Source organism: Microtus ochrogaster, assembly GCF_000317375.1.
Source record: "Microtus ochrogaster isolate Prairie Vole_2 chromosome 14 unlocalized genomic scaffold, MicOch1.0 chr14_random_2, whole genome shotgun sequence".
Classification (NCBI taxonomy): domain Eukaryota; kingdom Metazoa; phylum Chordata; class Mammalia; order Rodentia; family Cricetidae; genus Microtus; species Microtus ochrogaster.
This window is the reverse complement of record NW_004949097.1, coordinates 14710589-14724547: the sequence shown is the minus strand read 5'-3', so window position 1 is coordinate 14724547 and position 13959 is coordinate 14710589. Positions and strand designations below refer to the sequence as shown.

Sequence of the window (13959 nt, the reverse complement as noted above, 5' to 3'; positions counted from 1 at the left end):
GCTTTTCTGTTTCCCAGCCATACAGACCCGAATAATCACACAGAAACTATATTATTCCAACACTGTTTGACCTCAGGTAGATTTCTAGCTAGCTCTTACATCTTAAATCAACCTATTTCTATTATCTATGTATTGCCACAAGGTTCCGGTGTGTCCTTCTCCTTCAGCAGCTACATGGTATCTCTCTCCTTGACTCCACCTATTCTCTCTCTCTTCCCCCACCCCCAGATTTCCCACCTGGATTTACTCTTCTAAGCCATTGGCTAAAACAGCTTTATTCATTAACCAATAAAACAACGACCAATTTTGTGTAGCCCACAGTGGCCCTGAACTCACAGAGATCTGTCTGCCTCTGTTTCCAGAGTCCTGGGATTAAAGGTGTGTGCCACCACTGCCTGGCCTCTATGGCTAACTAGTGTGTCTAGCTCCACACACTGATCTTCAGGCAAGCTTTATTTGTTAGCTCACAAACAAAATATCACCACATATGGGCTACTGTGTTTTGCTGCTGTAGAGTATTTTATATTTTTTCTCTGTATTTCTGTAATGGATATTTGAATCACAGCATTTTGCAAATATTAACATTTATATATACATATGTATATAACTATATATATAAATATATAAGTATATATATATTTCTCAGTCTAGTGGTTCATGATTAAATCATTTTCTTCTGTGATACTGGTCTCTATCCTGTTTGCATCCTAGAATCACACAAGGGTTTTAAATATGCCCCAGATATTTACACCTGATTGTAGGCATCTCAGAAATAATAATCTTGGGTGTACCCCAGAGAAACAGTTGAGTCTAAGTACTCTGATGTGTTCAGTCCACCCAGTCTGAAATACCCAAAGCCAGGGTCCCTAATCATAGCTGCCCAGCAGCAGCACAGCCTGCCACAGAGACACCTTCCACTTGGGAGGACAGGAAAGACTTGGGTTCAGATGTGTCACCAGTGAGACCCAGAGCTGTGGGGACCTCTGTGGTTCCTACTTCTAGGCCACTACAGCAGACTGAGCTGCTTAACTGCTTTTGGAAGATGATCTCTGGTTCCACCACTACCTGAAACTTCTGCCAGCAAAGCAGGGCTCAAGCCTCTGGCAGGGGCACATGGGACCCACAATCTGTGGTCACATACGGATTTATACTGGAGCCCAGGGCTAGGTCTGCCACAGAGAGCCTGGGCCCCTGGGAGGAACAGGATCAAAGCTCAGAGACAGAGCCTTAGCCTGGCTCTGATATCAGAGGCCTGTGACCTGGAACACAACTTACAGGTTTGTCTGCAGCACTCTCAACACTGGCGTGGAGCTGTGGCACACACTTCCCTTCCAGAACAGAGATTGTAAGACCGCTGCATCCCATCTTGGCAGTTTCCCTCGCAGACAGTCTCCAACTCAGGTGGCACAGTTCTCACCAGGGCTCATTGTCAGGCTTTGAAACTTCTCTGGCGTCAGGTAGACCTTGTCCCGGTGAGACAGACTTATTTTGACCTGCATCACAGATATGGGATTCTCTTCTGCATGCTATGAATATGTCCTATTACCATTGGTTAATAAAGAAGCTGCTCTGACTTATAGCAGGGCAGAGTATAGGTGGGTGGGAAGACTAAACTGAGTGAAAGAAAGCAGAGTCAGGAAGATGTGCCATGTAGCTACCAACATGCTGGCCCAGGTAAGCCACAGCCTAGTGACAGTACATAGATGAATAAAAATGGGTTAATTTTAGATGTAAGAGCTAGCTAGGAATATGTTAAATCATTGGCCAGTGTTATACTTAATATAGTTTCTGTGTGATTATTGCAGTCTAGGAAGATGGAAAACCAAAGTGCAGTCTCTGTTTATACACATCCAGCTGTGGTGTGATCCCATGTGACCCTAAGGTTAAGCAGGCACTTACAGCAGTGAGACTTAGGTGTGACCCAGCTTAGCCCTAGCAGAGGCGCCAAGGGCATCTTCAGTGTTGCTGTCTCTATCCTGGATAGAACAGTATAATGTCATGGTGTGGGAAGTCCTTCTGCATATGTGTGGCTTTTATTGGTTAATAAAGAAACTGCTTTTGACCAATGACTTAACAGAATATAGGCAGGCTGGTAGAGATATAGAGAGAGAGTAGGCAGAGTCACTGAGAAGCCATGTTGCTACTGCCAGAGGCAGATGTGCTGGGATGGGTTAATTTAAGATGTAAGAGCTAGCTAGAAATACACTTAAGCTATTGGCCAAACAGTATTGCAACTAATACAGATTTCTGTGTGGTTATTTCAGGAGTCTGGGAGGCCAGGACATGAACAAGCAGCCTCCGACAACAGCATAAGACCCATTTGTTGGTGCTGGGCCAAGACTGTAAGCATGAGGCTGTCTTGTGACTTAGCGCTGTGTTGATAAATCTCAACACCGGGAAGACCCTACAGATAACTCTCTCTACCCCAGATCTGCCTGCCAGTAAAGCCTCTGGAACAGCAGCAGACCCAGTCTGTTGGACTGCCAGGCCAGCTAGTTTAGCCTGTGTCCACTTCCAATGGCCATGGGCCACAAACTCTCCTCAGCACTGAGAGTCTACTGTTACAGCAGAGTGGCCTTCGTCCTAAATCAACCATTTACTGACCTTGTCAAGCTGTGGGCTCACTGTATCACACAACTTGGCAGAATTGGTGGCTACATATGTGTCACAGGAGTTGGAGGTGGGTCTATCCAAGGTGACTATGCCCAGTGGAGGGCAGAATCCAGCAGACTAACCACAGGCCAGTAACTGTGGAAGGGGCATCTAGCCCTAACCTGGTGCCAGAGAAAATCTTGAATAATTTCTAGAAGTCAGGTTATTTCTAGATTGTCTCCAATTTCTTTTTTTAAATATTTATTTATTTATTATTTATACAGTATTCTGTCTGCTTGTATGCCTGCAGGCCAGAAGAGGGCACCAGACCTCATTACAGATGGTTGTGAGCCACCATGTGGTTGCTGGGAATTGTACTCAGGACCTTTGGAAGAGCAGGCAGTGCTCTTAACCTCTGAGCCATCTCTCCAGCCCTGTCTCCAATTTCTTAAAAAAAAAAAAAACTACTCCAAGATGTATCAGAACACTGCCGGGTTTAGAGTCCCGTCTACAACTGCAACAATGACAACACCCACAGCAGGACTGCAGCACCTGCACCTGGGCGCCATCTACTGCTAAAACACGGGAAGTGACAACCAGCTCAGAGAAAGCCAGCCTCCCTGGGGGGCAGACAGGCACAGGGGAAACCAGAGTCCAGTAAACATCTTACCCTTGGTTGCACCAGCTTGCACCAAGAGCTTTTAGGGAACTCTGAGTTCACGTAGGACTCAGGCAGTAACCTGCATGGGAGAAGTCTCAGTGAGAAGTTGAAACTACTGTGTTAAGAAAATTTGATGTGCTTAAGGGAACTGAAATGTTTCACTATCCTAACAGAGGAACTCATCAAGCTGAAAGCAATAAAAAAGTTTCTAAGTTGTAAAAAACATCTCAGTGGAATGGAGAATCTCATGGGAGGCATCAAAAGCAAGTGGGTTAAACAGAGTCTGGGAGCTTGAGGATGGGCTTAAAATGCACTGTTGGTGAGGAAGAATGAGGGAGGGAAAAGGCTTATGGGAAAATTGGGAGCTACTGAAAGAATAAGTATGTTTTGGATACAAGAAGGGTCTGTGAATTCCAAAGAAGAAGAAAGCTTATTCACAGATGCTGTGGGAGCTCCTTCAGCCAATAGCCTTTAAGATACCAGCCCACTTGGGCATGGTCTCTTATACTATAAATGCAGCTGTAAAGCCTGTGCTTCCGTCTCTCGCTGCTAGACTCTGTTCCTGTTCCCTGTTCATGCAGAGGACTATGATCAAGGACAGTGATCTGTAAGTCTCCCCTAAATAAATAACCCTTATTATACATAATTCTGAACTAGCATGGGATTATTTTGTATCTTCTGCCATCACACAGAAATAACAGGAAAGTTCCCAAACCTGGAGGACAGAAAAATCCTGGTATAGGAAAGGCAAAAGTCACTAATTAAATTTAAGTCAACAGAGTCTACCACGTGATGGTATAATCCAGCAAGCTCTTACAAGTGAAAGACAGAAAAGCCCTAAGGCTGTCAGAAACAAGAAAGAACACACAGGGGAGACTCAACTACCCTAACAGTACACTTCTCAGCAGAGACAAACAGGCTGGGAGTGTTATGAGGTATTCACGGTAATAAAGAAAAAAAACTACCTGTCAGCAGGGGACACTGTTACCAACCAACTAAGCCGTTCTGTAAAAATGAACAAATAATGACATTTCCAGAACAAATCCGAGTGTGTCTGTCTGTCTAGACTTGTTCTAGAAGTAATGCCAGAGGAAGTTCTTCAAACTGGAGCAGATATTAACAAATTCTACAAAAAGCACCAGGCAGCTATAGTCTTAGCACTCAGGAAGTGGAAACAGCAGCGTCAGGAGTTCAGGGTTACACATAGCAAATTCAGTGCCAGTCTGGTCTACAAGAAACCATGTCAGAGAATAGAGAAGCAGAGAAAGAGAGGGAGAGATAAAGGAGAGGAAGGAAGGGGAAGAAAAGAAGAAAAATACAAGACTGTAAAACAGGTTAAGAGTGAATTATGAAACACACTCAGGACAGTATTGTATGGTAAGCATGGTGCAGAGAGTAACCAGATCTTTAGTATAAACACACACACTCACAAACCAAAACAACAACGACAAACAAAAAACCCAGATGATGGAACCTATGCACTTACACAAACAAGTAAACTCAGACTTTTCAAGGTCCAAAATGGTACATGGGAAAATGATGGAAGTACATCATCCTCAATGTTTGAAAATGTGTATACAGCCAAGTATGGTCACTCACACCTGTAACACTGGCACTTGGGGGCTGAAGCAGAAGAATTTCCCCAAGGTCAAGTCTGTCTCAGCAAGCAGAGGCTAGCTGATACAAAATTTGAGCAGAAAATTAGCAATCACCTATTGCTGAAGCACATGACAAAGGGGGCTCTGGTGTAGAGCCGAGAAGCTGGGCAAGAGTTTTATGAACAAACTGACCACTGGGATTGGCAGCTAGGGAGGGAAAGGGAACACAGACTGCAATCCAATCAAATTTGAGGCTGGTGGTGATGTTCCTTTTTCTATATATAGAGAAGGAATAGATTTGGGGTGGGAATAAAACACAAAATCTGTATGAGATACACGTGAGTCTTTGGATGGTAAAGAAATACCAGTTTCTCTTACTTCTGTTATTTACTTGCTGAAGCTCATGCTCAAACCACAGAGAAGTAAAACGATGCCATGGAAATAAACTCAGAGCTTTTTCACTGACTACAGGTTGCTTTGAACCAGTTGTTTACCCCACACTAAAGCCTGTGCTCAATTAGTGAAAGAGCATGGGGTGGGTCTCCTGAGATATAATACCATCAATCACATGGAAATTAACTTATAAAATTAGGCAGGTTGCATGGGCAGTGCAGCTCAGTGGTGCAGCTTAACTTGTATCAGGCCCAGGTTTGATCCCAATCACCAAACAAAAACAACAAAGAAGAAAACGATCCATGATAAACAAGTTTCACTTTTTGGGGAAAATTAACTTTCATGTTCATTTTAGCTTTGAGAATTGTGGCTTTTTAAAAATAGTAGGATTGAGTTAGTTAGTTTTGCTATATTGTGAAAGTTAAGCCTGAGGGGACAGTTATTACCCTAAAAGAAACTCACTCTGGAGACTCAGGATCAGGTGTGACTGACTATGTGAACAACAGACCAGCCTCTATCCAAGTAAGAGCCTGTACACTCAGACCTGGGGAAGGGAAGGGACAAAGAACGTCTGTTGATGTCTTTATGGCTAAGATTACAGCTAAGATAGAGTTGCATTGTGGGCACGTATTAGCTCAACACACTACTGGGCCCATTTTACGGATGAGGGAATGGAGATACCAAGAAATAAAATACAGTCCAAGTAACATGCCATTAAGATGTCAGACAGGACATTTAACCTTGGAAATCCTGACTTCAGAGACTGTACCCATTCAACTATGTTCCTTAAGTTAGTCAACTTGGAACTTTCAGTTAATTGGAGTAATTTTGAAAGTCTGGAAATTAATCAGAAGGCATGTATCTTCTGTGCTTGGCTTGAGGTATATGAGATTTCTTTTCTGTAAAGGGTATTCACAAAGTAAAACAATGTGATTCGAACGGTTTAGTACTGTAGTCAAGATTTCCCAGCCTGTTTCTCTTTGACAGCTCTCTTAACCACTTCTTACCCCGTCCCCCAGCCCCCCCCCCCGTTTAAAACTAAAATTCCTTACCTATTAAGCAAGTAAATAATGGTATCGGGGCTGGAGAGATGGCTCAGAGGTTAAGAGCACTGACTGCTCTTCCAGAGGTCCTGAGTTCAATTCCCAGCAACCACATGGTGGCTCACAAACATCTGTAATGAGATCTGGTGCCCTCTTCTGGTTATAGGATATATGTAGGCAGAATACTATATACATAACAAGTAAGTCTTTTTTTAAAAAAAATAATGGTATCACTTTGCAGTAGAGAGGATTAAACGAGAAAGAAGTGTTTAAAACGGTGTAAAACACCCGTCATAAATACCGTTGTTATAACTGCCCTTTGCTTTTTTGGGGGGTAGTCCTGATTTTGAAATGACCAAGACATGACTGTGAAATCTGGAAGCAGGTGGGTGAAAAGGAAGCTGGAATGGGCCCCCAGGCCAGCAGTTCGGAGTCATCCCTTTTCCCAAAGCCCCTCTTCTGTCCCGTGATACGAAGGGGCAGGAGAAGATGATGTGTTTCTGATGTTTCTTTACGGCCTAAGATTTGGGAAAACGTAAAGCACACTGACTGTTTTCGAATCGATTTCCAGGCCTGACAAGGGACGTCTAGGGTTCTGTACCGGGAAAAGGAAAACCGCACAGACAGGGACCCCTCAACCATCTGGACCACAAAGACCTCCGATGCTTATCGTGGATCGTCATCACTTCCGGCCTGAGGAGCCGCTCGCGTTCCTATTCCGTTTTCTCCCGCCATCGTCACACGGAAGGTTAACTTTTCCCTTCCGGGACAAAGCCAACCCCTCGTGGTTTCGCTTCATTCCCATGTAGCCACGCCCCTTTCGGGTTCACCGCGCCGCTTGATTACATCACACCCCATCCACGCGAGAGAATCGCGAGGTCTCCGCTGGCGCTCCCTTTCAAACCCAATCGGCTGTGGGAGTCGCTTCTGCTCTCGCGAGATCTTCGCGGACGCCGGGCTCGGGCGACCCGGGCTTCTGTGAAACATGGCGGTCGGCTGGGACAGTAGCACTGGGTAAGATGCCGAGACCCCGACGGGGCCGTTTCCCGCGGTCGTCCGGGGCGCACGGGGACGTGGGCGCGGTCGAAGGGCTCACGGCTGTCCCGACGCTGGCCCAGATCGGATCCCCGTGGCTCTGCGTGGAGCCGGTGGCGGCCGAGCCGCTCCGCTGCCTGGGGGCGTTCCTGCCGAGTGTGGCCGGGGTCCGCGCACCGCGGCCCGGGGCTCCGTCTCTTGGCCGCTTACGGGCCAGCCGCGCCCTCCGTTGTCTCGTCCCTGCTGTCGTGGGCAGCGGCGGCCTCGCCGGCACCGGGAGAGGGGCCGGGTCTGGCCGGGCGGGGCGCAGACGCCGAGGCAGGTGCTGTGCGTGTGTCTCCGCGTGTGTCCCGTTGTCCATTGCTGACCCTGCCCGGAGGGGAGGGCATGGCTCCGCTCCTGCTCCAGGACTGCCGTGGGTGTCGGTAGACGGGACCTGACAGCTCCCTGAGCTAACGTCTCATTAACTTTATGTGTGGTTTTCAGTGCCCTGCAGACTGTAGGCAGATAGCAGCTGTTCCGATGCTGCGAGGTAGGTTTTCGGAAGCAATTAAAGACAGTTAAAAATAGACATTTTCGTTCTTTGGCTTGAAGTTGTAATTCCGGATTTCGGTTCTTTCACCTCATGCGTAGAACTCCCGCGTACGTACCTAAAGAAACGAGTCTGCTGGATTGCGGAGGAGTTGTTTGCCTGCCTTGTTTATCACCTTAAGTTATCACTATTCCACTTTAGAGAGGAGGATTCTGACACATAGAAGTTCCGTGTTTTTGTAGTGAGGGTTCAGAGAAGGAGAAGCTTGCTTTCTGATAGTAAACTTCACGACATTACTAAGTATTATAATAGCTTCGTGGCATAAGTTACAGAAATATGGCAAGATAGGTCTCTGAGAGGAAGTCACTGTACTCTAGAACAAGAGCAACATAGATTTAGAAAAAAAATTGGCAATTTTTTCACGGGGTTAGTCATTTAAATGATAATTCATTTTTAAAGAAAAGTTAGTTTTTGACTTTGTGTGCTACAAATTCTATTGGATAGTTTTACTAGATTTCAATTCTGTGTTTTAATGCCAGAGACTTTATCATTTGACTCCTGCGCCCCAGTTTCCTCATCAATTAAATGAGAATAATAAGATATTACTTATCTCATGAAAAGTTGGGAAGGGTACATATTTCAAGACATGGAAGTATTTAGAACAGTACCTACCATACTGCTCTTAGTTTTTGTTACTTATCATGTTTTGACTCCTGAAGTTTCCTGTGGCTTGCTTACTTAGGCACAGTAGAAAATGAAGGAGATCCTGTGGAAGAGTTTATTTCTAACCCCCGAAGTTCATTAGCATTGGAGGAGCGGGGATATGATTAATAGGAACTCTAAAACACTTGTCTTTCTTGGTTTGGAGAACTGGTGCCCTCAGTAATGCACACGTTTGTCTTTCCCCTTCTGCATCCAGTCTTGTTTATATCCAGACTTTGTTAACTCATTTTCTTGCTCCTGGAGAACATTTATATTGTAGACATTTTCTGTTTGTATCTCCTTATTTTAATCTCTTGAACTTCGTTTGAGTAGCTGCTGTTGTCCTAACTTCCTATTGCTGGAAAGCACTTCCAGACTCTTCAAGACTCCTGTTGGAATGTCTCTTGTAGGTAGTCTCTTTCTTAACGTTTATGCTGTTAAAGTACATCTTCGGTTTGTGAATTATCCATTAACCTCAGAGGTACTACGCTCACACTTGCTCACATCCTGACTAGAAATGCTTCTCAAATCTCTTCTGAAAATGATATTTTTTAAAACCTCACTTCTGTTTTGATTAATAGCTGGCATAGCCCACGTGTACTACCCTCTTAGATGACAATATGAAAGGAATTCAGAGAAGTCGAGGATCTTCACTTTGTCGTAATAGCTAGTAAGTTCCTAGAAGATAGTTTGATTCGGATCACAAAACTCGGGCCACATAGTACTTGTCTTCCCAGTGAACTTTGTATCACTAAGAAACTTATGGGATTAAATCTATTGACTATAAACTAGGAAGCTTAAAATAGTGGAAATTTATTCTTTTCAGTTTTCAAGACTCAAATTCCAAACCAAGATGTAGGAAAGGTCCTGCTTTATCTGAAGGCGTGAGACAGAGTGCTTCCTTGCTTTCCGGCTCCTGAGCAATCTTGCTCTGTCTTTGTGTAACATTCTCTCTATAATGGGGCCTTCACCATGTGGTCTTGAAAGGATACCAGTTCTTTTTTTGGATCACCCCAATGCACTCTGATTATTTCCAAATGAGATTTCGAATATATCCAAATAAGATTCTTTCACAAGTGGCAAGGCCTAGGACTTCAGCATATCTCTTTGAAGACATAGTTGAGTTCATTCCAGTGTAGTTGTGTGCTAATCTTTTAACTGTTTCTCATTGAGAAGTGCATGTTATAAATAGCAGGTGACTCGTGAAACGTTGATAATAGAAGATACAGTTTTGTGCCAGTGAGTGGCTCATCTGGTACAGGTGCCCCCCGAGCCTGATGCTTTTCATCCCCAGGACACAGGCGGTAGGAGGAGAGGACTGATTTCCGCAGGTTGTTCTCTAGCGTCCGTGTGCGTGCCGGGACACACGGGTCTCCCTCCCCTTAAATGTAATTAAAAAGATAAGTCTCATTCCAAAATAAATTCCTCCTTTTTTGTTTTTGGAAGTAATAAACTTAATTGAGCAGACTGTATGAAGTTTTCTGAGTTCTGTATTTTATTCTCATATTCAATGGATACAATGGTGAAATTGATTGTATGTTTGCTTTCAGGAGTGTTGGTGTCTAGTTCAACATGAAGAGGCTTCTTAGTTCTTAAGCAGTTGTTTAATTATTCTCTTAGTTGCCACCACTATATCCATGAGGTTTAATTTTTGTTACTTTTTTTAAAGGACAGTTTAGGAGAGACAGCAGAGAAACCAGAAGTGGTATTAGAGATCACTAAAGTGTACATACGGTGTTTATCAGTGAACAGAAAGATTGTGCAAAGACTATATACAAAAATAATGCCATCAAAGGCTGTGTTTGAAGATGGAAATAGATAAAGTTACAGTGTTAATCTTACTAAATAAGAATATCCAAAGCAAAAAATCCTGTGCTATCTACTGCATTTTTTAATGTGAATGGTGTTTTGCCTACATATGTGTGTATACACCGTATGTGTACAGTGCCTTTGGAGACATCAGATGGTGGTGGAATGAGGGAAAGACAAGTACTGACTGATCAGGTGTAGAGGCCGGGGGCAGCCTTGAATGCACCTCTGCACCATAGAACGGAAGGCAGGGGCACTGCAATTTGGAGCCAACTTTGCAGCTAGGCTGCATGGACCAAATCTCTGTTCTGCATAGTGCCACTTGTACTTCCCGGGAAAAATGCGTTATGGTTTTTATTTATGAGAAGGAATCAGAGTGGCATCTGCAGTATAGAAGAGTAAGTTCATATGTCAAGTGTATTGAATGGTACTTAACATGAAAGTTAGTTCTGTATGTCTAACTGCTATTATTAGGGGAAGGTAGACTTCAAAGAGAAGCGGTGGGGTGCGAAATATGATTAAGAACATGTAAGTTTTTTACCCTCAGAGTCTTCGGAATGAAGTATTAAATGGGAATTACAACATGAGGAAGTAGGATTTCATAGAGCAGGTTGATGGTTTTTTTTAAGCATTGGATAACTTGTTCGTGTCACAACAATGGTTTATACAGCGACAAGTGTCGGAAATGGAATGGGCTTCTTGGAAGTCGTTAGCGAGCTTGCAGGAATGGGCAGAAGTCGAGTGGCAGCCTGATTCCCTCGACAGTGGTGATCCTAGGAAACAGTCTCGGGGGAGCCCGAGACTGGGTGGTGGCCACAAGGGCTGCACTGTCTGGCTCAAGAGAGGGGAAATGCATAGATTGTGTTGGTTCTTGGAGTTTGTGAGACTAACAGCTACTTCCCACAGTTTCTTGGTATAATGCAAAAGGAGCTTTACTTATAAAGCTTACTTTGAAAACCATACGTAAGTTTTGAAAGTAGAATCCCCTATTTATTTCTTCAACGTTTACAGCCACTGTTTAAAGCTGGCGACTCTCTAGTGAACAAAACAGAACGGTTCCTCTTAGGCAGCGGTTTACATGTTCATTTACCCAAATATGGCAGTTTGGATTTGGAATCTGTGCCGCTATGGAGGTTTCCCTTCCATCTCTAAGGCTTACCTGCCTGCTGTGTCGGGCATTGGCCTTGTAAAGGTGAAGTTAGACATGGTTCCTCCTTTGACTGTCCTGTGGAGGAAACAGGGTATGCAGTTAGTGGCTAGAAACAGCTATAGGTACACAGGCCCAGAAGAGTGAGTGGGGTCAGTCACATGAGCCTGGGGGAGAAACAAGGAACTAATGCTGCAGAAAGAGCAGAGTGAGTACTGAAAGGTTCTCAGTGTTGCTGGAACTCAGAGGGAAGACAAGGTATGTGGTGGGCGTGATCTGTGGAGGGTTCTGCAGCCATGTTGGATGGCCTGACTCCTGTGTTGTGGGAAGTGACTCGAGGGCTTCAAGGCGGATAATGTGCCCTCTGATGCTTTAATAATTGATTCCTAGTGGTCAGGGAGTGAGGCGAAGCACAACGTGTGGCCATTGAGACTAATGCACCTAGTAAGGGCCTTCTGTGCCCCGGGAAGAAAGCAAACAGAGAAACTTAGGAAGAAGCTGAGTCTGAAGGCAAACCTGTGTTTCTGGCTTGTGCAGTTTGGTATGTACAGTCAATCATTAAGACAAGAAAGTGGAAGAAAGCCAGTGATGAAGTAGCTCAGTGTTGGACTACTGGGAGAGAAATATATAGTACAAGGCAAGGAGATAGTCTTCTGAGGGATCGTGGCTGAAATGAAGATGAGAGGAATCCAAATCTAGAGGGAAAATGAGCATCATGTCCACTTTCAAAGTCTTGGGTTTTGAAGCAGTTTGACTTTTCAGTTTATGATTTTGAGATTTGGGTGCTTGCTGAATTTCTAAGGTCAAACAAAGCAAGAGACTATCATGAAGAAAATTTCTCTCTCTCATAACACATGTGCTCATGCATGCACTCAAGCCAAGCACACACACACACGCGCGTGCGGGGGGAATGAGAATATGGGTATCAATATGTTCTAGACAAAGCTACAGCATGAAGTTTTTCTCTTGGATTTAGTACCATGAAAGATGACAGCCTTGAGCCAGTTTAGTCAGGAGATGAGGGGGAATAAGATACGGAGTTGGGCTGGAGGGTGTGCTGTCAGAAATCTGTACTAGACTTGGACTGAGTTTAGGGAAGAGTCAGATTTTGCCTTAAGGAAACATGAACACTTTTACTGTTTAATAAGAGGCCTTTGGAGGTGACTCAGTCAAGTGCCTGCTGCACAAGCCTGAAGAGTTTGGATCCTTAGTGCCCATGTTAAAAGCTGTGTGTGGTGGCATGTCCCTCAGAGACAGGAGGATGCCTGGGGCTTGTTGGCCATCAGTCTATCTGGATTGATTAGCTCCAGGTTCACTGGAAAACCTTGTCTCAAAGAGTAAGGTGGAGAGATTGAGGAGAATCCTTAGCATTGATCTCTGACTTCCACATGCACATGTACGTGTGTACGTGCACGGGCAGATAGATGCACAGATGTACACCACAGACGTCATATACAATGAGTGATGGTGGGGCCTGTCTTAGGTTTCTGCTTAGGTTTTGTAGGTGATCTAGAGATGATTTTTAAAATGTTTGAGAATATGTACTGGGACCATTTGCAAGCCTGCTCTCAGAGGAAATGTGTGAGCACTGTGTCTTTCCGACTGTGTGTAATCGGCTCCCCATGGACACTGAAGCACCTGTGTTGCTAATATTATAAGTATCTGAGAACTTACAGCTCTTGTTGCCTTATAACTTCTTTTTCCATATATATGGAAATTATTTATAGTTATACATATGTATATATAATTTGTCAACTTAATACAAAATAAGCATTTTAAATGTAAAAATTTAACATTTAAATTTGAACAATTTAAATGTGAAAATGTGATCGTCTCTCACTTTTGATTGTTTTTCTATTTAATTTGTGTTTGTATATTGTCTTTCATTCATAATTTTGTCAGTGAAAATGGAGAAGAGGGTAAAAGGGCTCACTATTTTATTTTTGTCAAGGAGAGTTGAGAACGCTGATCTCTGAGAAAACTGGTCGTATATTCATTTACCTCTTTGTTCCTTAGCGTGACTCTCTGAAGGGGAGGAGGGGAGAGGAAGTTTATCTGAAGATGAGACGACTGAATCGGAAAAGAACCTTAAGTTTGGTGAAAGAGCTCGACGCCTTTCCCAAGGTCCCTGACAGCTATGTGGAGACGTCAGCCAGTGGGGGAACAGGTGAGCTTGCTCCAGCTGCTCAGTAGATCACCAACATGTGCGCGCTGGCTTTGGAACTGCTCATCCTGTGCCGAATGACTCTGCTTTAACTCTCGGTGTTCTCTGTAGCGCCTGCCAGTGCCTCTGATTACACATCAGTAGTCTGGTAGTACAGTTTACCCGTGGTGCTGTGTTTATAGATTATACATCTTATCGTATTATATATTATATTACACGTCAGTGGTCAGGTAGTACAGTTTACCTGTGGTGCTGTTCCAGCTGTGTGTTGCTGTGTTTATAG

At 44.1% G+C, this 13959-nt stretch overlaps 1 protein-coding gene across 1 annotated transcript in view; it reads left to right on the top strand.

Moving 5' to 3' along the window:
* Positions 1-7210: 7210 nt before the first annotated feature.
* Ergic2 (ERGIC and golgi 2) overlaps positions 7211-13959 on the top strand; it is a 29123-nt gene continuing 22374 nt past the window's right edge. The window contains exons 1-2 of the mRNA XM_005364618.3: positions 7211-7301; positions 13529-13679. Coding sequence (XP_005364675.1) covers positions 13574-13679 — 106 coding nt within the window. The 5' untranslated portion in view covers positions 7211-7301; positions 13529-13573. The remainder of the gene's footprint in view (positions 7302-13528; positions 13680-13959) is intronic.